The sequence below is a fragment of the Psilocybe cubensis genome, chromosome 9 (assembly GCF_017499595.1).
Source record: "Psilocybe cubensis strain MGC-MH-2018 chromosome 9, whole genome shotgun sequence".
Classification (NCBI taxonomy): Eukaryota; Fungi; Basidiomycota; class Agaricomycetes; order Agaricales; family Agrocybaceae; genus Psilocybe; species Psilocybe cubensis.
In genome coordinates, this window is record NC_063007.1 from 1,608,842 (window position 1) to 1,632,972 (window position 24,131).

General features: G+C 45.7%; 7 protein-coding genes and 1 non-coding gene across 8 annotated transcripts; 2 read left to right on the top strand and 6 right to left on the bottom strand.

Moving 5' to 3' along the window:
* Positions 1-3,640: 3,640 nt before the first annotated feature.
* Positions 3,641-6,195, bottom strand: JR316_0009944 (uncharacterized protein; the record flags this gene model as incomplete). The annotated part of the gene is made up of 5 exons (XM_047895624.1): positions 3,641-3,697; positions 3,762-5,317; positions 5,374-5,480; positions 5,536-5,853; positions 5,912-6,195. 5 exons carry the CDS (start codon positions 6,193-6,195, stop codon positions 3,641-3,643), a joined length of 2,322 nt encoding a protein of 773 aa, XP_047745343.1.
* Positions 6,196-6,362: 167 nt separating this feature from the next.
* JR316_0009945 (uncharacterized protein) lies at positions 6,363-7,282 on the top strand (the record flags this gene model as incomplete). The annotated part of the gene is made up of 2 exons (XM_047895625.1): positions 6,363-6,643; positions 6,700-7,282. 2 exons carry the CDS (start codon positions 6,363-6,365, stop codon positions 7,280-7,282), a joined length of 864 nt encoding a protein of 287 aa, XP_047745344.1.
* A 935-nt stretch (positions 7,283-8,217) lies between these two features.
* Positions 8,218-10,045, bottom strand: JR316_0009946 (uncharacterized protein; the record flags this gene model as incomplete). Its single annotated transcript, XM_047895626.1, has 6 exons — positions 8,218-8,319; positions 8,611-9,086; positions 9,392-9,500; positions 9,577-9,693; positions 9,760-9,845; positions 9,913-10,045. The coding sequence occupies 6 exons, from the start codon at positions 10,043-10,045 to the stop codon at positions 8,218-8,220; spliced, it is 1,023 nt and encodes a 340-aa protein (XP_047745345.1).
* Positions 10,046-11,719: 1,674 nt separating this feature from the next.
* JR316_0009947 (Beta-glucosidase 1B) lies at positions 11,720-13,972 on the bottom strand (the record flags this gene model as incomplete). Its single annotated transcript, XM_047895627.1, has 15 exons — positions 11,720-11,749; positions 11,811-11,926; positions 11,984-12,144; positions 12,200-12,219; positions 12,289-12,309; positions 12,381-12,400; positions 12,463-12,486; positions 12,541-12,621; positions 12,681-12,875; positions 12,930-13,066; positions 13,123-13,236; positions 13,290-13,327; positions 13,389-13,484; positions 13,537-13,868; positions 13,921-13,972. The coding sequence occupies 15 exons, from the start codon at positions 13,970-13,972 to the stop codon at positions 11,720-11,722; spliced, it is 1,437 nt and encodes a 478-aa protein (XP_047745346.1).
* Positions 13,973-15,282: 1,310 nt separating this feature from the next.
* On the bottom strand, positions 15,283-16,737 carry JR316_0009948 (uncharacterized protein; the record flags this gene model as incomplete). The annotated part of the gene is made up of 7 exons (XM_047895628.1): positions 15,283-15,671; positions 15,723-15,797; positions 15,858-16,048; positions 16,102-16,198; positions 16,249-16,407; positions 16,463-16,499; positions 16,555-16,737. 7 exons carry the CDS (start codon positions 16,735-16,737, stop codon positions 15,283-15,285), a joined length of 1,131 nt encoding a protein of 376 aa, XP_047745347.1.
* Positions 16,738-17,973: 1,236 nt separating this feature from the next.
* Positions 17,974-19,227, top strand: JR316_0009949 (N-acetyl-6-hydroxytryptophan oxidase ivoB; the record flags this gene model as incomplete). Its single annotated transcript, XM_047895629.1, has 5 exons — positions 17,974-18,062; positions 18,114-18,273; positions 18,332-18,417; positions 18,476-18,915; positions 18,977-19,227. 5 exons carry the CDS (start codon positions 17,974-17,976, stop codon positions 19,225-19,227), a joined length of 1,026 nt encoding a protein of 341 aa, XP_047745348.1.
* Positions 19,228-22,525: 3,298 nt separating this feature from the next.
* Positions 22,526-23,447, bottom strand: JR316_0009950 (putative methyltransferase C1347.09; the record flags this gene model as incomplete). Its single annotated transcript, XM_047895630.1, has 4 exons — positions 22,526-22,846; positions 22,913-23,103; positions 23,161-23,237; positions 23,293-23,447. 4 exons carry the CDS (start codon positions 23,445-23,447, stop codon positions 22,526-22,528), a joined length of 744 nt encoding a protein of 247 aa, XP_047745349.1.
* A 603-nt stretch (positions 23,448-24,050) lies between these two features.
* On the bottom strand, positions 24,051-24,122 carry JR316_0009951. Its single transcript has one exon. It is a non-coding gene; the product is annotated as a tRNA-Asp (tRNA).
* Positions 24,123-24,131: the final 9 nt, after the last annotated feature.

A 24,131-nucleotide genomic window follows, 5' to 3' on the forward strand; every position in this document is an offset into this window, starting at 1 on the left:
GAACGGACATTGCTGCATTTGGTTGAAGTCACGGCTAGCAACAACAGGTACATGCATCCTGACGGCGTATTAAACACCATAGAAGGTGGAAAGGGAGAATTGAATTTTCCATACGGTTGATTTTTTGGGGGTTACTTCCTTTTCCTGGAACCAATGTATCCTGAGAAGAAAGCTAAGATTCGTCGAGTTCGCGACAAATTCGCAGTCGAAGGACGGCACAAATTCCCATATCCAGTGATGACATCTTTCTAGATCATTTTTCATTGTGGATGTCAAGGTAAAAATTCGGAACGCGTGCAGCGTTTAATTAGAAGACAGGATCCTGGGAGCAGCCCGAGCAAACGTGTAATTCTGACTGCACACACCTGAAAATTCCGTCAATAACCATACACCCAACCTTTTGTCGCATACTGGACCCTGGGGCACAGGAAAAGATGAATGTGAGTGTCTGTAATGTTAGTAATGCGTCAATTGGTCCGTTCTTAATTTATCCATTTCGGTAGCCCACCTTAGTCACTCTTTTAATGTCCCTACTCGACGTCGTGCATATCTAGTGATGCGCTCGCTCTGTGCCCTGAGCCTACGAAAGAGCTAGTGTGAAACCTGATACATTACTTATCTCCAGGCCCAACCTTAGAAACCATAGCCCAAAAAACACGTTCGTTCATTTCCAAAGGTTTTGCGTCAACGAAAGGCAAAAAAATTCACTGATATCCTATTGGGTTTGTGGAGGCCAACGCAATCGGACAGGACATTGACTTCGACATCGCCAGAAAATGCCGTCATCCATTACCTGAGAGGCTGTGTGGACTTTCACGATTGTCTTCCTGGATGTCCTACATATTACTCATATGTCAGCGGGAGAAGCGCCTCGGAGGGCCAACGAGGCAGGCAAAAGAGATAAAACAGCAAAAAACGTCGAGCTGCTTTACTCACCGCTCCGCTCCAAGTCCGCACGCTTCAAAAAGTCTGATTTTAATTCTGCGTAACAGAAAATATTCCTGAACACTTTCTTTTTTTGATCATGATATGCCCAACCTCCGTCGGCCATCAGCCCGTCAGCGGCTGCGCCGGAGCAGAAAAGAAAGAAAGAAAGAAAACACAGAAATTGTAAGTAACAGAAAAGCGATATTTGAAAATGAAGCGGCGATCGTCCAGACCTTACGGATAGACCCATGCTTTCATCAATGGGTCGAAAATGCTCAAGATTCATCAAGGAGGCCAGGCCGAGGCACAAGTTCCGGACATATGTTAGAGTGAGCGGTCGTTCGAAGTCTTCTCTGACGTGGTCAATGAGAGATAGGATTGGGTTCATGGGGATGGATTGTTTGAAAGGCCTGCAGCGGAATGTGTGTCATGGCTTGGGCGAACCAATCCGCGTGTTTCGATGCCCAACTAGTCTCCAACTTTGGCTGGATATGGATAACGAGACCACCAGGGACCAAGCTCGCCGCTCGGGTAGCCTGAGACGGCCAAGTGGCCAAGTCGTCACATGAAAAGGAAAAGCTAAACTTAAAAGCTTAAAACTGTGATGCTGAGGAAACTGGGGTATAACAATGTCATGATGAATCGCCAAAAACGACATTTTCGCCTTGTGAAGCAAGAACAAGAAAAGGACAAAACACGAGAATTGTTTTAACTCGCCTGAAAAGAAATAGCCAAAGGTAAAGAAAGAGCAAGCACAACACATGCATCGTCTGACGACTTCCTGAACTCAAAAGCCGTTGAATCAGACACGTACAAGGACTCAGAACACCCAAAAAAACACATACCTGCCACGATTGCTTCACTGAATGCCACAGGAACTCTGATTGAATTAAAGAAAGCACTCTAGACCCCAGAACGAGCGGAGCCGACGACCGATTGGGTGCTGCACTGATAGTCATGATCACGATCATGAGCACTGTGGTTAAAAACACGCACCGGGCATCATTATTCACGAAAAGCGTGGCGTAACAAGCTGATCAGCAACCAATCAGAGTGAACAGAGATTATGCAAAAAGAAAAAAAGGGTAATGCCCTCATGAATGGCCTCGTTATCGAGCCGTTATCATCAGGGAAGAAACTCTTTCTTTCTTTCAAGATGCTGCTCCTGGAAAACTTTTGACTTTCAGACTAATTGCTATCTTCTACGGTGGACTTTATTTGACTCAGTTTTCGAACTATATCATTTTACCATTATGATTGTAAACGATACACCGCGCTGCTCAGGCGGGGGGTTCGTTGTACGTACGATCAACAAAAATATCACAGACCAGGTACAACAGAAGGGCGGAGCAATCATAGGACTAGGCTAGGACAGGGTAAGGGTAAAGACAGTGTGTAGCGTGCATGTAAGCGTGGCTATATAGTATGTGTGAAGAAACCGTATCGGTGGAAGGGGTGATGGGGGTTTGTAGTGGTAGCGTAATTGACACAAGATCTGGAGGAGTGAGACTACAGAAAACACTGACAACAATGGCGACAATGATGGGAAACCGAAAGAGCCGGAGATGAAACCAAGGGGGATGAGAGTGGGAAGGGAAAAGAGATAAAAGTCGGGAGAGAAGGGAAGAAAAGGGGGATGAGAGGGGATGGGTAAAAAATCGTGACGTCAGGCTACAAGGCAGTTGGTAAAAACAAAGCAACGTCCCGAAAGATGATGAACGAAGAAAGATAAACGGAATAAAATGGTGTAGCTGGGTGGCTGAAGTGGATGAAAGGATGGCGTAAGGTACATTTATACAGCCATAGAAAAGGTAATAGGAGGGAAGGCGTAAAAAGATCACAAAAGAGGAAGGCTGTAACATATAAATGAGGTGAAAAAGAACGAAGAAAAAGGTAAAACCAAAAAAAAAGACAGAAGAATGACAGGAGAAAATGGCTAGGAATACACTGTATGCGTTTTTATGTACTAAAAGAGTCATTTGAACGAAGTTGGGTGTTGGTGTTGGTGTTTGCATTGGTATTGATTGCGTTTGAGGATGACTTGATTGGAATTATATGAGGGCGACCAGATGATTGAGGATGGGATTGTATGACGACTTCCAAGCTGAGACGTTGTGGAATGGGAGGCCGAGGTTGTTGGGATAGATGATAAAAAAGCAGCAAAAACCAGTGATCGTAATCAGGTGTCCAAAATACTTAATGTATTTCACGTTTCGTTGGGTTTGTCGTCGTAGGCAGTAAGAGACCAAAAAAAGAGACTGATTCCCGTCATAAATCAAGATAAAGAAAATGAGGAGGTTGGATGGAGGCAAGCAGAGGCAAGGGTTCGTGTAGTGATTCATGGAAGGGTATTCCAAGAGAAAGAACCTAGGATGATTGAGATGCGTGAAGGCGATCAAGGTTTGAGAGGTTGTGTCGGCGTTGACGTCGGTGGATGGGTGATTAGGGGTTCGACGATCTTGATTGGATATTTGACAGATGTGGCTGGCAGATATTGAACTAATAACAGTGCCGGTGTGTGATAAACAAGTAAAGAAAATTAAATTAACCATTTGATGGATGCTGGATGGATGGGTGGATAGTCTGAGACTAATCGGTTGATTAAGTCTGGTGCGTATTTTCGCTCAATGACGACGGATGAACTGGAAAGGAGGACGAAAAGCGGGCAATGTGATTGAGGGCAATTAACTATGCCGTGACCGTGCTCGAGTTCCTAAACACGACGTGCCATATACTCTTGCCAGAGAGTGTCAACAAACGATTTGTCAGTCTAGGCAAAAAAGGACAAATTGTCAGCAAACAAAAAAAGTTGACGAAGAGAAAGAAAAATTCACGTGTATGAGAGTCAACACTTCCTTCACAAATTCGTTCCTTTCCATCTTCCCAATAGGATTCGGCTGCGCTTCCACGGCCGCAAGCAGACTCCCGCTCACGGCCTCTGCATCCACTTGGGTTGCATGTCCGTTTGCTTTCGCACGTCCATTAGGCACGGCCTTGCCTTTGCCCTTGTTGGGCGAAGCAATGTTGCTATTATAGCCATGGCCATTCGCGTGTCCCAGCAACACATTGGCGTTCATCGTAGGCGTCTTCATCTCCGGTATACTCTGTTGGTGCTGCGAGTAGTTCTGGTTCTCAGGCGACGGGCACGGAGATGGCGAGGCAGGTGGGAGGTTCATGAGATCCTGATGAGATATCGCCCTATTCGTAGCAGGCGACGGCATAGGCAAGTCCCAACTCCTCTCTAACTCCTCCTTAGCCTTGGCGTCTCTCTGCTCCTTCCTGCTTTTCTTTGACTTGCGTCCCTTTGGACTCTCGTCCACACCACCGTAGCCCGCGTGCCCGTTCTGATACGTAGCAGTGCCGTGCCCGTTGGCTTGCCCTCGCAGACTGACCGCGCTCCTCCTATTCTTCAACACCTTGTCGAATGCAGCCGGATCGCTCAGCACACTCGTCTCCTCAAAGCTCAGCTCAACAATCTCTCCATCTTCTCCAGCTTCCGAGGCAGACGACTCTTCGACTGGAGCACGCGAATACGGCCATAGTTCTGAATCAGGCTCAAAAGGCACGAGAGTCCTGTTTGCTCTTGGCTTCCCATCAGAACCACCAGTCTCAGGAGTGCTCTGCGCTACTGCCGAGTCTGCGCGCACAGTCGATATCGAGGACGCGGTCTCGATAGCTGAGGGGAACTGTGGGCGCTGAAGGGCATTGTTGAATGGGCCGCGGGGAGTGACGTCACCGTTGATTTTCCCGTGCTGGCCTAATCGAGGTGGTGCGAGTCCGAGTGTCTGGAGCAACTCCTGTCCGCCAAGTCCTCTGCGCTGGTTCATTTCTGGCGTCTCATCCATTAGTCCTCCGGGAGATTCGCTCTCTCCATCGTCTTCGTTGTCGCCTTCGCGAGAGCTGGGGTGTGAGACAGCCGATGCCGAGGTGCTAAAGGAGGACGCAGCGGATGCCGTTCGGGTGGGCGGCAACCCAAGAAGGTTTGACAAGACATCCTGTGTGAGTACTTGAGGGGCTGAGGTTGATGGCTGAGGAGCGTATATCGCTGGCTGCTGCTGTTGTTGCTGTGATCCAGCAGAAGCAAAGATAGTATTAAGCAGCGATTTTCCGGTGTTCGAGGTTGCGTAAGGAGAAGATCCTCCCGAGGATGGACTGGAAGCTGAAGCGAATAAGGTATTGAGACTGATATTCGTGGATTGTTGTTCGTAGGGTTGTTGGTGTATATGCGAGGGTGTGGGCGGCAAGGAAGGTGTTTGGAGGTTCTGGAAAAGCAGGTCGATCTCCGAAAGTCGATTGCTTGTTGCAGAAGGTGCGTCGGAGTGATTACCCATGTCGTTTTCGCTGTCGGATTGAGACGTTTGCTGGGACTCTGATTCCGAGTTGGACCCAGCTGCAGACGGCGGTTGGCCAAAGCAAAGCCAAAACAGGATATACACGATAACACACCTTTCGGTCGAGTGGCTGCCCGCAGGCTGTGGGGTGGTGGCGGTTTTCCCGGTCCATATCGTAGTTCCTCTGGATATGGTTTGTTCTGTCGGATATACGAATGCAATCTGATATGACACTGGTTAAGTCGATCCAAGTCGCGAGGCTGCAGTGCGAACACACCGTTGCATAGTTTGCGTCATGGTGTCGCGAGACGAGACGGCAAGCATCCACAGACTGATAACGGTTGGAGGTCCTTTATCCTTGGAAGGAATATTTTCGACTCCTGGTACGGCATAGACGTCTGAGAATCTATCATGCGGCTCGCCGGTAGCTGTAGGCTGGATAGCGCGTAGCCTGGCGGCTAGAAATTTGGGAAAGGATTTGATGATGAGGAAAGCACCACTGGAAATCAGCTCGTCCTCTGGATATATCGCTTGGATATAGTCTTCAGAACCGACGCGGTTGAGAATGTAGAGACCATAGGGGGGATATGTGTTTCTGGTTGAACGGAGAATGAATGATGAGAATTTGACGGTATCACGAGACGATGGCTCACCGTTCAAACAAGAACATTGTGCCCTCAAAACCGTGTTTCAGCCACTTTTCGCCATCATGATGGTAAAGGCAGACGAAGCTGAACTGGTCGAATATTGACATAATCGATGGGTCCCGCCTCCGTAGGACCTTGATGTTGTGGTTATATCTTGAGGCTGGGGACATGCCCAGACTGACGCCCGCCGGTATCTGGGTTGTGAGTGGGGTAGACGACGAAGACGGAGGTTGGTTCATTTGCTGTGTTGTCGTTGTGGATTGCGGGGGTAATTTGCGAGTTGGGCCCATTTTTGGGTGAGTACGTCGTCTGGAACGGTGGACAAGAGGCTTTACAATGGCCCGCGCAACTCCGATTGCATCTGTTTGGCGACCACAGACAAACCAAACATTACCTAATCACGAATTTCTTTCCAGTTGACCGCCGCGAGTCGCGACGGACTGTAAGGCTTGCCACAATGACCACCACCTTCCTCCAGCAGCGCAGCGCTGCCCAGTCGGCCGGCTTTGCCATCATCCGCAGGATCCTCGCCACCCACTCGTTTCCTGATGGTGTCACCACAAAGCAACTCTACAAGCTCGCAGTCCAGGAACCAATTCCTCAGGGCTTCCAACCATATCCTCTCGGAATAAAGTACCCAAAAGCACCCTCGAAGCCAGTTAAACAGAAGTCTTCAAAGGTTGTGGTGAAAGAACCATCATACCCAGAACACCCAGAACACCCCATTCGCTCCATCAGGTACCGTCGCTTGTCCTTTCGACACGCAGACTCAGCTTTACTCAACCACGAACTAGATTCCTCAAAGAGTACATTCTCCCGTTCTTGCAGGGTATGCGTGAAATCAAAATGACACCGCAGCCACGCACACGCCCCATTTCCGAGTCTGAGTTGACGAACAAGAAGAAGAAGAAGAGAGACACGTCCATTGAGTGGGTGTGGAAGGTGATTCCTCCAAACGAGCGGATGCCGCCTCCAGGGCCGCCCAAGCAGAAGGAAGTTGTTGGCACAGAGGTCGGTGTGGGGCTAGATACCTCGCATTTGAACAAGCGAAGACAGGAAGCGCGTGTGGGCAAAGTCAGTCGGGAAGTGGACAGGCTCAAGGCGTACAAGCGCTTCACCGACGTGCGCGACCCGTTAATGGAGCGGCTTGAGGGCAGCGCTGAGGTCCTCGAGAGAGTTCATAAGAAAATGGAGAAGTCCCCTGATGCCGGTCTCGACGTCCTTGCCACTGAAGCCAAGAAGGCGAGCAAAGCGAAGGCGAGCAAAGCGCTGCCTCGACGAGCGCCATTTACACCGATAGCTGGCCCAGTGCTCAGAGCCAAATTAGACGCTGCCCGAAAACAAACTGCATACAAAAACCAACCGCAAGACGCTTAATCGGTGTCTACCTATTCTATCTGCCCTTACTCGAGGATCCCTGTACTGAACTTAATATATTTTCTATTCGTGCTTTCGTTGTTAATGAATCTTTACAGACGTCTTGATCATATAATGGGCAAGTCTGTTTACTTTACTATTTTTACGAACGTATTTCATTAACTTTAAACGAGCTTTATGACCCGTCGCTACGCGCCGTGGGGTGAGCGAAGCGAACACACTTGCTTCGCTGACGGGCCAACAGCTCGCGGGGGCTGCGCCCCTCGACCCCGTCGGCGCTTCGCGCCTCCTCATTGATACATTATTTCAATTTAATCTTTTTATCCCTTTGTATTCTTTCCCTGTAGTACCATACACAACCCGTCAGATATGACTTGTGGATTTTATAGATATTTTCACCAAATTTATAAACCCAGTACCCATTGGAATAGTCGGAAACCATGTGTAGCACATTGGATAACCCATCAAGTTGAACATTTCAGGAGGTATTCTGAGGCTTTTACAGACTTATATTCAATTGTCAATATTTTATTTTGTACACAAATGTACTTAATAGCAAATCATATCAACTTGAAAAGGCACACCTCAAAATTTTTGCCAAAGATCTATTCTCTTGAACCCGTTCATCTCTGTGCTGTAGCATCTGGGAACCCATCAGGCTGAATCTTTCAGGAACACAGAGATGCCCTTAGAACACCCAAAAAAATGCTCACACTTTCATTTTGTACACGGATATGCATTGCAAATACATTGCATCCAAAACAAACGAACCCGTTTACCTCACATTGTGATTATTCACGCCGTGCTCACCTCCCGCATCTGACCACGCGCGGCGTGCGTATTTGCGTATTTATTTGGTTCAAACTAAAATACTTCACCTCCCACATCTGACTCCGCACGGCGTGCGCGTATTTGCTTGGTTCAAAGAAAAATACTCATGCATTAAAACGAACGAACCCGTTCACCTCATTCACGCCGCGCGCATCTCGCATCTGACCGCGCGCGGCGTGCGCGTATTTGTTTGGTTGGGAGTCTTGCTTATGTAAAATTTAGGTAAGCAACGACACCACCCTCTCTTAATATATAGATTCTCACAGGTAAAACGTCCCAATTTTGAGAAGTGCAATACACATACAAAAATGGTTATATGTAACAAGATACATCATAGATTAACACGGCAGATTCATACAGGTCATTATACTTTATCATTTCCTGGAAGAAATCCATACGGGACATTCGGGTCCTCTCTTGGTGCTTTCTGCCGACGCCAAACGCCAAAAGTCAGGAAATAACTCAATACAAACACTGAAATTGGACATCGCACATACCACACTACTAGGCGTGCCCTCAGTGTCTACACTCAACACATCCCCTTCTGCGCTTCGCTTTCTTCTGTCTTCGACGCGTCCATGTTTCTGTTTGTCGCCTGGCGCCACAGTCCTCTGACTCTTTCTATCAACATCAACATCCCCCAATCTAATCACCAGCCTATCCCTTGCAACAATGATAGTCGATCTGGCCCTCGTCCTGCGGGACATGCGCTCCGTACTCCTTGTTTCTGTCTCTGTCGGGCTCTGGCTTCGGCTCTGCTCAGAAGCGAAAATCCGATTCTGAGATCCTATCGTCGCAGTTCCGTCATCCTCAACGTCCGAGCCCGTCACGAACCGACCGTTCACAATCTGCATGCGGTTATTCAAAATGACGAGCATCGTGTTCGCATATACCTTGGACACCGTGAGTCCAGGCACGATGAACGCCGGCGAGGTCGCAAAGTACAAGCATAAATGCAGGATTGCGAAAATTGCTGTGAGTGTGTGAGCATGTTATGTGTGAGAACAGCGCGAGCACGCAAAACTCGTTTTCTCTTTTGTCTTTTCTTTTTTTTTGACAAGTGGCAGAATTAATTAAGGACTCGCGAGCTTTAAAGCTAACAACTCGGGCGGGGTTGGGCGACGTGTGATAACACACGCTGTATATCCAATTACAAGCAGAGACTGCTCACCTGTCAATCCACCTGTCTCTATAAGCAACCGAACAAGTTTGACGATCATAATATGCGTTTGCCGGAGTCCAGTCCCATGTCGCATAAGCTGTTGAAAAAAAAAAGACCAATGGCATCAGTGAACACTGTCAGCCTTCTTTTGATTTTCGCACGTACATAGTAGGGCATGCACAGGGCGATGGTGATATCACAGATTGCACCAACGCCGTTCCACACCTGAAAACATTCAGCAACATGCATATCAACCTCTTTTTCTTCATCGCACAGTACAATAATTAAATCGACGACTTACTCCGATAGACGCAAATGATCCCGAGTTGTCGTCGTTGTCCAACAATATTGAAAACCTACGAGCTTGGAAGAATGCCCTCGCCGAGATAAGCGCCGAGACGATTGACGCAAGAGCAAGCTAATCGAAGGGAGTATAAAAGGATGCCATAGAATTATTGATTAATCCTATAGACAGGGTACGCACCGTGCTAATTATTAGAGGGCCTCCTTTCGACTTCTTTCCAGACACCCTCCACATTCGATACGCGAAAAAGAGTTGTGCAATCCCTCCTGCTAAACACATTGGTTACTTGGCAATCTTTCAAGCGATGTCTATTGAAAAACAGCTCACAGATACCTCCACTGATTGGGATACTAAACCAGTACATCCGCATGTCGTCAACACCTGCGGCATCTGATAGAGAGGCCGCAAAGGTAACAAATACATCATGCGATACCATCCCCGTTTGCGCCGTCTCAAGCAACAGCATGATGTATACAAGCGTCTTCGCCAACACCCTGTCGTTTGGGAAAGCGAGGTAATAGCCATCTTCAAAGGTCCATTGATCCTACGTTAACACTCCTGGCAAAAATGTATGGGTAAGCGGACTTACATGTTTGTGTGACCAACACCCCAAGCAATCCCCAGTTAAAGAATGCGGCCAGAATCTGTCGTTTGCAACGGAAATGCTGCAAGTTAGAGTTGTGCACGGAGCCCCAGAAGACAGATGAAATATTCACCAAAGCAGCTGCACTGCTCCCCAGTACTCGTCAATGTCACATCTTCAAACTGTCGACACTAGTCAGGTATATAGAATGGATACGCACATGTTTTGGGTAGCTTCCGGCGCTTCCGCATCGTCAATGGCGCTCATTTCTCAGAATGACGGGGATCGGGACACATATATGTGAGCGAAGGATATAGACGTGGTATAAGTAGACGTCAGAAATGGAGAACGTTAAATCAGTTCCCATGGATATGTATGGAGAGATAGCGCACTGTGCGACTGCCATTCGACTTAAGGGTTCATGGCGCTTTCAAGGGGGTTAATGATGCCCAATCGGTCACCTGTATGTATATTTGTATCACTCTATGAGTCAAATCTGCGGCTCTCTGAGTGATGATGATATCTCCAGCATAGCACTTGATATTTAGAAATGACACACGTTCAACCTTGGTTGATATCCTGACACCGCTGGCGCTCATACATATTTTCAAAGAAAATAAGACCCAGTAATTATGTTTCCTATATTTTTTGACGTATTTTATTGGAATATAGGCTTCGGGCTTCCCTAATTGGGTAACCCCGGACTCTATATACGAGAAAAATACGTCAAAAACCAACAGGAAACATAATTACCGATACATATTTTTCTATCAAATATGTATCAGCGCCAGCAGTGTGATACTCCGTCTGAGAGCTATTAGTGCAAATTTTCATCGTATGACGGAACTGGCGTCTAACCGAGTCCTCGGGTAAGATATGAATTCTTTCCTGGAGATGCACTGGTATTTAACACGAAGTTGAGACTGATAGACTTACCAGTTCGCTGGTATCCTGCCGTTTTTACGTTTCTCGTTCATGTATTGAATGAAAGTGTGCTAAAAATAGACTGGTTTCAAATAAGGCAACATTTCATCCAATCACAGGCGCCGAACAGTGAACGTGCACGCGCCTGCAAATGGAATCGGTGGTTGGCCAAAAGGTTTGAATGCGAAATCAAACCTTCTATCCAGCTTTTACTTGATCTTTGATGTCTATTTTAGAGAATTAAACGAACAGTATCTACGATATTTTTATTTTACCATGGATATCCTTCGGAAATGAAATGCTACACCCCGCCGGATCATATCAGAGTAGCACCACAGTACGCCTTAACAGTGTGTCCAAGATGTATGAGATGTTGTGGAGACAAAATAGGCGCGCGTAGTATAATAAAAGCACTGCTTCGAACTTCATACTTGATATTTTTCTAAACTTTCTGGCATCAAACACCCATCATGCTGTGGGTTTAAGGCGGACCCAGCTGCTCAGTGTTGGCTCGCCCATCAAGACCTAGTAGATCGCCTCAGGAAAACGTCCCAGACACGTTATCTGATACAATTGGTAAAGTTACATATCGTTTTATATTTATCTCACCCAGCGCATTCAAAATGAACTGTTTCATGCCTTCTGGATGTGATCCTCGAACCACTGTGTCAAGAAAGCATTTGAATTCAACATATCTCAAATCAAGGCAGCCGCAGATGCACACCTTTTTCAAGAACCAGGCGGAATCCTTAGGGTAGCGCACCTGCGTATCATAATCGATATACGTCACTCCGAACCGAGTAGTATAGCCGTCGGCCCATTCAAAGTTATCCAAAAGACCTGTGCAAAGGCGTCAGCTGACGACTTGATATATCATAGATATCCTCGAAAACTCACTCCAGGCGAAGTATGACTTAACAGGAACTGAATCTTCGTGTATAGCCTGCAGAAGTGCCTCGGTATAACCGGAGTAGTATTCGACACGATCGACATCATGTACAACTTCTGGAAGAGGCAGAGTAACATCGCTCTTCGCGGCAAACCCATTTTCAGTTACACTACAATGGTCAAGATCAGTGCTTTGATGGACATTAATGGACTTGGAATACGAACTAGATGGGAGTTTGGTAGGTCTGTCGTCGAATCAAATGGGGGATCACAATCAAAGAACATTATGCAACAGTGTATAGGCACCTACTGACCTTCCAGATGTAGTTCAATAACTATGTATAAAGACACGATTCAAACTTGATCAACAGAGAAGATCAGGACGGTGTCATGGAATTCCACGTACGGCTCTGAATCCCGCGGGATCTATACATGGAGTCCATGGTCAAGCAATTATCAGAGACCACAAAGATAAATGTGAAACTTACAGGTCTGAAGCCAAGGGACGTGTGCTGAGGCGCAAGGTGAGTGGCACATTTGCTGTGGGGGAAACGAAAACAACGAACCCTGAGTACCTAGTTGGGTCCCGTCTGGTCTGATAAATGATGTTTTTACTTTTCCATTAAGTTCATCCGTGCCGCCTTCCTCTAAAAATAAGACACCACAGATTTCAGAAGATAAAACAATAATCGTTGAACAGACTCACCAACAAGATTCGTCGTATATGTATTCAAACCAAAGAAATCAGATGATCCCTTAACAATAGCAATCTCTTGCTCGGTAAACTGAGGGAGCCGTTCTCCCAGGAGTTCCTTCAGCGCAGCGGGATAAAACCCTTTATAGATTGGATCAGCGAACCATCCAAGTCGACAGTCATATGCCCTTTGGGCAGCTTGTACATCTGAAAGTGAGATGTAAGTGATATGTGGATTAATGGAAAAATAAGTTTACACACTCTCAGGTTTGTCGTCATACGGTAGATATGCACTGGAATCTAATGTGATGCCAATTGTTCCACCATGTAATGGCGCTACGTTACTTCTGAAGTAGCGAACCGCATGTGCGTGTGCGAGAATTAGATGATGGCCAGCGCTACCAGCATGATTAGACTGCTAAGTTCACAGCTGGTCAGCAAAAAAGAAGCATACATCCATGGTTCAGTGGCAGTATTTCCCCCACGGCTCTTGCTGGAGCGACCCGGGGCGTGAATCCCATATCCGTAGCCCAACCCGGAGGAGCACCAAGGCTCATTGAGAGTAATCCTGTTATAAAATCATTTAAGATGTATGTATAACGTAGTACAAGACTAATGTACCAATGTTTCACGACGTCCCCAAAAGCGTTGAAGCAAGCCTATAGCATGTTGCTTTTTTTAAAAAAAATAAGTAACAGTCGAACATGAGGACGACGTCACCTTTGCGTAGTGGACGAAGTCGTCCACAACTCTCTTGTCCAACCAGCCCCCATAACGATCATGCAATGCCTGCGGCAAATCCCAATGGTATAAAGTCTGTCGTTCAAATCAATTGTGATAGTTGGAGGCGATGAATTGCACAACTCACGATACAGGGAGTAATTCCAGCCTTAAGAAGTTCCTCGATGAATTGTCTGTAAAATTTAATACCGCTCTCATTGATTGGGTCAAAGCTTCCGGGTACATCAGTGCCGGAAGCCGAGTTGAAGTCGATAATCCTGGACCACGACAGGGAAAATCTGTACGCTTTTGCGCCGTACGTCTTTAGGAGAGCTATATCTTCTTTGTATCGATTAAATGAATCGGTCGCCACATCTCCCGACTTCCCATCCTTAGTCGCTCCTTCAGATTGACAGAAAACATCCCAGATTGAGGGTGTGCGGCCGACAGCAGAAGGGGACCCTTCAATCTGATACGCCGCTACAAGAGGTTTAGAATTCAAAAGTGTGGTGATAGGATATGCGGCTCTTACCTGTTGCAAAACCAAAGAGAAAGTCGGATGGCAAGTGTTGTGTCTGGCTCATCTTGCGTTGGTATGTTCCAGTGGCTCAAGCGGCGGGGGGTGATTGAAATAACGGGCGCAGGGATGGCAAAGCATTTTAAGAGACAACGGTGTTCTTCCAATCGCCTTACATAGATCCAGTTTACTCACAAGGCTGGTCAATTCCACCGAGAAATGGCCGACGCAGGGTTTATCACTTGACATGGATTTTAAAGATAGTCGTGCCGCCTTTCCCTGCCAGTACTAACAAAACTAAAACGATATGCATAACAGGGCGTCTATGAGGCTGCTGATATTAAACTGTGGGAAAGAAGAGGGATATGAATCAGTAAATGGCCAACGGTGTGAGGTTTCAGGATTTTCTTACATTGGCGGCCGAGGCCAGGCAAATGTCGACAGAGTGACATATAGCAGAAAAAGAGGGATGCACTAACGAAAACTTGATGGACTATTCTTGTTCTTAGACGTTAGGCTCGTAAGCTGTTCAGTGGATTCCAGTTCAAAGAAAAATTTGAAAACTGAACTTCGGGAATCGGCGCGAAAGCTGGCGCTGAGGCTTGGCTAATGAAATTGGTGCACGTGGTGGCGCCGCCACACCCTCGATCTGGGATCACCTCATTCCCAACAAAATTGACTGAATTTGTTCGGTGGTCCCGGTCAGCACAAGCTAACTTCAGATTCAGACCTTTTCATGTACAATTGACAGCACCATACGCTTTAAAAGAGCTTTAAAACTTGTTGCTTTTTGTCATTTCACTTAGCAATCAATCTACGGGGCGGCCGAGAAACTCGAGGAAACGCAAGCAGCCAATTCTTCATTATAGGACACGCATTACTGCTTTTTGAAATTTGTCAGATCGATCCCAAATCTACACTCTTCTACACTACGTGTCCGAGAAGAGGACAAACGAAGTACAAACGATTTGTTATTGCAGAGTATTGAGATCGATGGATTTTTTTACCTTTGCATTGCAACGCTGATCTATCTTATTTCTCACAGCCAATTCTTTTGGGAGACATACGGCGAGGCCAGCCAATGATGTAGTAATGGGGTTTACTTCGGTTGTAGGCCTCCTACTCTGAATCGCCCCTAAATTCTAGAATGTGGCCTGTTCCTGGATATTGTGGTTACGTACATGAAACAACGACTACGGTGCTAAACGCGAGACGGAAGCAAAGGGAAATGAATTTGCGCGATGATGGTTTGTGAAAGTCACCTGGGGTTGAAGTGCAGCATATTGAACCAGACTAAGTTCTCGCTTTACAAGCTAGGAAAATTCATCTTTGTGTTAGAAGTTAAGCCAAAATATATCATCGACATTTGGAAACTCGTTAGGCCTTACTAGAACTATATACCTCCTTCTCTACGTGTACCTTGAACTCCAAATTATTATACATGGTTCCATGATCAGCAGCAATGTTATCCTCGCTATCATTCATACCGGACTTGGTATGCGAAACTGTATACATGGGTATCTCGACGTTAGCACTCTTCCCGTGCATCGAGACAGAGTGAACGGCGGAGTGCGTGTGACCAGAGCGCTGCATGCTCAGAGCAATGGGATTGCTCGGTTTTCCTTGACTGGTCTTCCCGGTGCTAGATTGGCCGGTAATCTTTCGACGCAAGAATCGGAATGTTGGTGATAGAGCAGGGAAACATGACACGTAGAAGCCAATGTAGACCTCTAGATCTGTCCATATAGAAGCTTTGAGGATATTGACTAAGACGCCAGCGTCAGTTTCGATATAGTATGCCAATTTCATTGACTCACATGTAGTGTCAATACCCATATCTATAGTGACAATCACACTGAAACGAATTATGGCGCATACAACGGCGAAGGTCCCTACCTCGGCATTTAGCGCCCAGGTCTAAGCTACATCATAATCTAGGAAAGTACACTCACCGACACCAAAAATAGCCGTCAAACGAATCTGCATGTCACGGAACATGAGAAGCTTCCAAATGACAAAAAGTGGTGCTGCAAGGCAGAATGCGTCGACAACGATACCAATGCCAGCATGCGCATAAAATAGCTTCGCTTGGTCGGCAGAGCTCATGCATGTTTTATCCTTGATACTCATATCCCACAACGCCCTAAATTTTTCACCATGAGGAGTTGATATATAGTTTAAAATACATCTACTCACTTTGGTGGTCGACATTGGAAAGCAAAAAGAAAGAAAATAATCAAGGCCTGAATTGTCGTCGTTACGAGCGCAACCCAAACGACTCTATTGTATATCTCTGTAAAATAAATAAATATTCTTTCCTCATACAAACTCGGGAATACTCACTTGAGTTATGGAATCGAAGAAGGAATAGAATGATCGAAAGTTTAATAAAATATGATGAGGACATGTAAAGCAGTTGCATCGTCGGCAGATTGAAAAAGAAGGCCTCTACATCCTTTGGATGGATATCCACGAGATGTCTTCCAGCTCCATGTTTCACCTCTAAGAAAAAAGGTCAAAGAAAGATAAGAAAAACAAAATTCCGTCAAGCACATACCTATTATTTCAAAGGCGCTAAGTGTCATCAATAAGCCCTACAAACGTTTTTGATAAGAAATAGATGAGAAGTCAGAAAATACGAAGACTCACGAAAGCTACTGTGGCTGCATAATCATCAGCTCCCCAATTTTTCATGGCGACCAAACGGATGTAAACGCGATGGAAAAAGAAAACGGCCGCAAGGACAATCAAGGAAATATTAAGGTTCCTTGAAATATGGCCATGGTCCTCAACAGGCCCAACAGGAGGTGTCCAGCTCAAAGGGTCAGCCATGAGTACCGAACAAATGGAAAAGAGAAAAAAGGCGAGAAGTTAGAAGGAAACGAAAGCAATTAAATAGTACACCGTTACGGGTACTTGGGGGGCACAATTTGGGACGCCAACGTCTGATCATAAAGTTACACATACCGAGGACACCCCACGTGGATACTAAAACGGGTTAGCGATGTTCATACTCGTAATTGACGTGCTGAGTTGTTCTTCTGTGGCTTGATTGAATATTGCAGCAACAGAACTTCGGCCATCAGACCTGAATATTGTATTCGTCGTCATTGATGTGGCTACCGATAACCTTTGCCAATTCATTCACTCCAGACTTCCTACGATTTTTTCCAAAACAAATTCCATAGGCCACTGTACTGGTCCATATCTCCTTGGTCACACTCGAATAATGATAGGAGCATCATAAAGTCGTTATCACCTCTGTACGGACAAAAAAATAAGAAGGACATGGCGACTTTTAAATAGATATATCCTCATTAAGCAACTTGCGTATTTCCGATAGTACGCACAATATATTTGGCTTTTCGGTGTGATGTGTTTGGGTGTTCACACGTTAGGAAGACAAATTGTAATTTAATCCCCTTTCAAGTTGCATGAAATCAGATCTAACCAGATTTGGATGGCGATGATCAGCGAAAATTGGATACTGTCTCAGAGTAAGAGTGAATCTTTGCGAACTGATCTCACAGAGGCTACGACAATTTTTTGGCCAACAACGTGTCGAAGCAAAACGCGTTCTTATATCTGAACGTAGATATGAGGGATCTTTCTCCCTTACCAAAAAATATGCGTACATCAGAATCCAGGTTCCAGTATCTGTTTTGCAGATTGATGGCAGATATCCGAGTTTTAATTCGGTCGGTATAATATGGTTCTGAGATACGTGTTACATTCTGTTGCATTCAATCAAAGCTTGCTTAGAGCGGAAGAGAACCCATAGTAGGTCATATTGAGGAGTATATATCTGTTAAAGAGAACTGAAAGAAATGGAAGTTTTAGCGCTTGTCTGCGCTTGTGGGTGTCGTGATATATCATCTACCTTGAAGTGGTGACGGCATATCAGAGATTGTGCCTGGACCAACAGCTTTGCGTGCCCTCGCACGAAAACTTAAGGCACGCGTGGTTTTACTCTCAGAAATAATGAGCACATTGTGTGCCGTTTCGGTGTTAAGCAACTAGTTATAAGGGGAAACATTTTGGGGATGAGCCGGTTAACATCTTCCCAGAATGAAGTTTTCTGTCCTTACGAGTCTTCTCGCACTTGCTACTGCTACGTACGCGGCCAAATGCACCAATCCATTAGTGAGAAAGGAATGGTACGCCTTTTATTTTATTATATTGGAGAAAAGTTTAATCCGTTCGTTTAGGCGCACACTCAATCCGTTGGAGAAATTTTCATACCTTGCCGCTGTAAGATGCCTTCAGTCTATCCCCGCCAAGTCGAGGTCAAACATTCCTGGTGCCTTGAGCCGGTTTGATGACTTTTCTGGGACGCACATTCTGCAGACCGACAATATTCATTTCGTTGTGAGTATTTATGTTCTCATAACGTAAACGAGGCATACTCACTTAAAGGATGATACAGGGTCATTTCCAACCATGGCATCGATACTTCGTCGCTACGTACGAGAAAGCTCTCAGGCAGGAGTGTGGGTACTTTGGGGCTCAGCCGTGAGTTATAATTCTAAATGATTGGGGATTCGAGTGGAGGCTGATGCTATATTACAAGTTATTGGGACTGGTCCCTTGATGCTACGTCACCTGAAAATTTTATGAAATCCCCCGTATTTGATTCCGTCCTTGGGTTCGGTGGTAACGGACCTTACACGGAAGAAGGTGTCGTTGCTGCTCCTTTCGAAATCCCTGGACGTACAGGAGGTGGATGCGTTAGAGACGGACCCTTTGCTCACCAAAGGCTCCATGTTGGACCAGGAAACTCAGTCGCCCCCAACTCCTACTGCCTGACTCGTGATTTCAGCCCCATCATCGTTATGAGTGCTCTAAACACTTCCGTTGTCAATAGAGTACTTTCTCAACCCGATTTCAACAATTTCGATATCGTTCTCCAGGGTGGCATTACCCTTGAAACATTCACAGTCCATGCCGGAGGACATTTGGGTGTCGGAGGGAAGTTTGGAACCATTGCCGACGTCTATTCCAGTCCTGGTGGTGAGTGCATTTTGGTATCTGCAAGTCGAAAGTAGCCTGATTAGGCGTATTTTTCCATCAGATCCTCTCTTCTATCTTCACCACGCCAACCTCGACCGTCTCTGGACAAAGTGGCAGTCAGCCAATGCATCTCGTCTCACTGACATTTCTGGCCCTGTTTCGAAATTCGGACCTCCGTTCGGCGACGCACCTAATAGCCAGAATGTCACCTTGAACTTTGGCATCAACCTGGGCAAACTCGCCCCGGCCATTACCGTTGGAGACGTTATGAACACCCAGGGGAACACGCTCTGCTACAAATATGCTTCATAAGTAACCTACTGCGCCACCCGCTTCTCGCTTCGCATTAATTGTAGAACTCGACGTAGCTTAATCATTCCTTTCACCACACGCTCATTTGTTAGTCCTAGGGGTTCCTGTCGCGTAGTTTTTGTCCTACAAACCGAATAGATATCACCGTATTAGTTGCATGGCGAGAGTGTTGACCATGTAAGATATGTAGGCGCGCTATCTATTCTTTTGCAGAAGTGAGGCGGTAGTCAAATAATTACGGATACAGACACGACCGTTTAATTTTCGTGCTCAAGCTCCGCATGACCTTCTTGTCATAAAATCAAACCTGAAATTTATTGACGCGACGACTCATGCTACGCAGATGAGTTTGATCTGCACATTTCGGAAAGGGTTGTTAGCGCAAATCGTTTGCGGATACAACCTGGATTTCATTTTTCCGATCGTGGCAAACGCTCTGAGCCTGATTTCCCGAGGCGATGTATCGTGAGTCCGACGGTCGTCCTGGGTCGTCCCTTCAACAAGTTACAACACATGCGCGCATCTTTCCTTTCCCTGTTAAATGTGAAATAGACGTCGTGCACGTTAATGAGCTTAGTTACTTAAATATGGATGGAAAGAGAGATAGTGCTGACCTTTCTCTCGTTTACACATGCTGTCTTATGGCCCATCATTGCAATACATCAGAGAAGACATCCATCGGTTCAACAACAATATGAGTAGATTGTTGGAGAAACCGAGTGATACTTGTCGTGATTGTGGTTCAGAGAAACTACATGGATTGTTCCTTGCATGATGCGTTCGAAAACAATACGAAATAGTGGTCGACCTGGATGTACGGGTTCGGTCATCGTCTTCGGGTCAGTCAGAGAGTTGGGCAGGGGAAACTCGTCGTGGAGAGATGTAAATGTTATGTGTCCGAGCGTACGCATGATGTATAAATTGCACTGCAGACAATATGAAGTTGTTAAACGGCGATTGTCGTTCCAGCAGGTCCCACATGTTTGAACGCTTTACGGCTGAAAATGAACACTGTATCAAATTATAAAAAGTTACAGGGCATGTCAACTTACCTGTACATGTACAACATGTGCCCCCGCTAAGTCGGTAAGTGGTCGATGTGATCGTACAGAATGGTGGTACCGATGCACCACATGCCCTGGACGTACATACCCCAACCTAGCCTCGCGAGCCAGGCCTTCTGTGAATCTCGTCTCTTCCCCAACCTAGCCTCGCGAGCCAGGCCTTCTGTGAATCTCGTCTCTTTTCTGGATAAGGCAGGTACCGAGTGATATGTTTGTACAAATGTTGTCTTTATTTATGTCGTCAAACATTGATCGGAGTGCGAAAAGAGAGAGATTCACAGTAGGCTCGTACACCAGTCGTTTCTGACTCAGCATATTTCGAGCTCCGCTCGGTTTCGTCAGAAACGGCTGGGCCAAACGGTTCGGTTTTGGCAGAGTCACGCTTTGTCACGTCGGACTTGAGTGAAATTCGAACAACTACGTCGATTGCGACCACTACCCGTCCGCCTCCCCCTCGAATTCTGAATCCTCTGAATCCTCAATAACATCGTACTCCTCCTCTATTTCCTCAAGATCCATGTCAAGGTCAAACCCTGCATGCTAGACTCGCCCATACTGTCTGAAGCTGAAGCATGATTTGAATCTACAGAGGATGTAGAGACTGCATTTGGGACAATCTGGGTATCCAGAGGTTCACTTTTGATGGAGGTGGGATGTGCAGGTATGTCTCTTTCATTGTCTGTTTCATCTGCAGAGACTGGGTTCATTAACCGCCCGGACCTGCCATCTAATTTTAGAAGCAGTTCACCTGCGCCATGATATATGATTTTTCGGCTCAAATTACAAGTCATTTTTTTCTCAAAAATTTTTTTTTTCGTGACCTTGTAAAAATGAATTTTATTATAAAAGAAACCTATCTAAATGATTCTGTAGACAACTTTTTTTTAAATTGTGGAAGGTTGTTGTTGAGGCAAATCGCGTTTTTTTCACTAAGTCCGAGTCACAAAACGAGGATTCCCTCAAATCCGAACCGTTTGTCCCCAGATAGAATGGATTATTATAATCGTAATATCCGCCGGACACTCCGTCCGGCGGACAACACGTGACTCACGTGACCACCGCGGTGATGAAATTGACATGTTAGTTTTCACCACTGAAGTGGTCGAATCCGACATGTAAATCTGATCACTCCAGTGATCAAGTACAGCATGTCAGTATGACCACTTCAGTGGTGGAATATAGCAAGTTTATTTCAGCACTGAAGTGGTGAAATTAATATGTTAGAGTTTACCACTTCAGTGCTGAAATTGATTTGTTGTATTCCACCACTGCAGTGGTCATAATTGTGTGTCAGATAGAATAAATACAATCCTAAGAATACTAACTATTACTACTTTTATAATTCCTACACCACTGGAGTGGTAAGATTTTGAATGTATCTTATATCACTCAAGTGCTAGAACAGTGTATATGATTTGTACCACTGAAGTGGTGAAATAGTCTACATTACTTGTACCACTGCAGTGGTAGAACTTTTGGCTTCAATCTCACCACTCCAATGCTTGCCATATTTGAGCAGTTTTTTTATGTCTTAGGGTTGGATTAATTAGTTAGTTAGTTTAGGGTTGGGATTAGGTAGTTTAGGGTTGGGTGTAGGGGTTAGGGGTTAGGGGTTAGGGATTAGGGATTAGGGATTAGGGATTAGGGTTGTTGAGTATATACAAAGCGCGCGAGAGCGCGCGCGCGCAATGTTGAGACGCGACATGACGAGTTAGTCACGTGAGTCTGTCCGGCGGATGTCCGGCGGACGCGCGGACACAGTAATCCATTCGGTCTCCCTTTGTCCCAGGCCTTCTGTGAATCTCTCTCTTTTCGCACTCCGATCAATGTTTGACGACATAAACAAAGACAACATTTGTACAAACATATCACTCGGTACCTGCCTTATCTAGAAAAGAGACGAGATTCACAGAAGGCCTGGCTCGCGAGGCTAACCAAACGCCTTCGACCACTCGGCCATCTCACCAAAGACAAACAAATAATTACTTAAGCAGCGTCATCTTCCGGAAGTCACCGGACATGCGCCCAAATCGGCTTCTCGGCAGTCTCGAATTCTTGGAAAATCAGAGTCTCAGACCTCTGTCGGGAGCATTTTTACGCCAACGATTTGAGAGGATAACTATCAATTTACCATTACAATTGAAACCTATTGGAATAAAAAAAATGTGGATTTGAAACTATATTATGTTTAACGACAGTCATAGTTCCCAGAATTCTGTCAATGATGAAGCTACTTAGACCTTCAAGGGCTTCCTAGCTTGGGATATGAAGAGTGTTGCGTCTCTTCCATGGCTTTGGAAATCCATGATACGCTCAAAGACAAATGAATCAAGCCCTGCTCCTTCCATCAAATCCTTCATCTCTTTCTCTGTGAACCCGTTTGTATGAGCAACAACGTGTCCAAACTCTTGTGGAAATATCGACGGATCGGCAGAATTGGCATCCTGCCTTGGTGTGTTGTCTACAACAAACAACACTCCTCCAGGTTTGAGGAAAAATGCGAGGGTCTTGGTTATTTCTTCAACAGCTGTAAAGTGATGATATGAAGCGGAGCACTGAGCGAGGAAAGTTGAAACTTTAGCAACAGCACTAGGATATCCCAATTCAATAATGTTGCGCACCGTGATGACGTCGAACTTGAGACCATCAAGTTCGCCTTCGACTCCCTTTAATTCGGTGCATACAGCTTTCATCTTGTCGGATGAAATCCCGTTCTCTTTGACGTATTTATTGAACAATTCTACCGGCTTTTCGGAAATGTCTACACCAATTAAAAGCTTGGTGTATGGCTCGAGTCCGCGTGTAAAAAGTCCTGAAAGAGAATTCGTTTTAATATCCCTGAAGTTGCCTCTGGTAAGGGTATCATCACCTATATTACATGCGAAATCCATGACAGTAGTCGATTCCTTGTTGAAAGCGTAGCGGCTGAGGACTGCCTCGACGGCTCTACAAAAAGATATATAAACAAATAGTTTTAACTGAGATCTCAGAATTGACCGACTTGTTAATGAAATTTTGCAAGTCAAATTCTGGATCTTGTGGCATTTTGACTTCCTTGTAGTCCATGTCATTGAAAAATTTCTTGTTAGCTTCGGCGAGAACATCGACACCGTGAGCGTGATGGTGGTGATGGCTATGGCTTCCGTTGTCTGACATGGAGAATCTACGGCAATGTGAACAATCAGTTTAGTTGGGCGCTTGAAGTTAAGCCAGTGTCCGTGTAGTACCCACATATGAAGATGATCTGTAGGTATAACTGGTTGAGAACACGCGGGATTTGGTTGGAGAGATGACTGGTTGAATGTGCAGTGGGCATCCTTTTAACCGTATCTGCTCCATGAACGTGACTGTGGAATTCTTGACAAAGCTCCAACATGTTTCTAAGCGCTGTAGGCATCTATCAACTATCAAAGGGAATTGTGTGCAAGGATATAGTGATCCTGATTGGTTGGACTACGTTCACTACTGGTCAGGTACCCTCAAATGCCGTTTTATGGCTATCCTTCTTGTTATTCTTCTGTAATGTTGTTTACAAACCATGTAAAAACATTGCCAGTTTTCCAAATTTGTCGTGACGCTGACTGGAGCGGTCCTCTGGAAGTGCCACGTCAAAACATCGGCCTACATCGGCGGTCCTACACGCTTCTGGAGTACCCGTGGTTAATGTATAAATAATTATCTAAACCTCGTTGAACAGGCCAATGAATGTGTATTGAACGTTGGATAACACGATGACACGGTTCGACAAAAATAAGAGAGCTCTCTGTCTGGGAGTCGAACCCAGCTTTCGCGCGTGACAGGCGCGTGTACTAACCGATATACTAACAAAGACATGTTGAT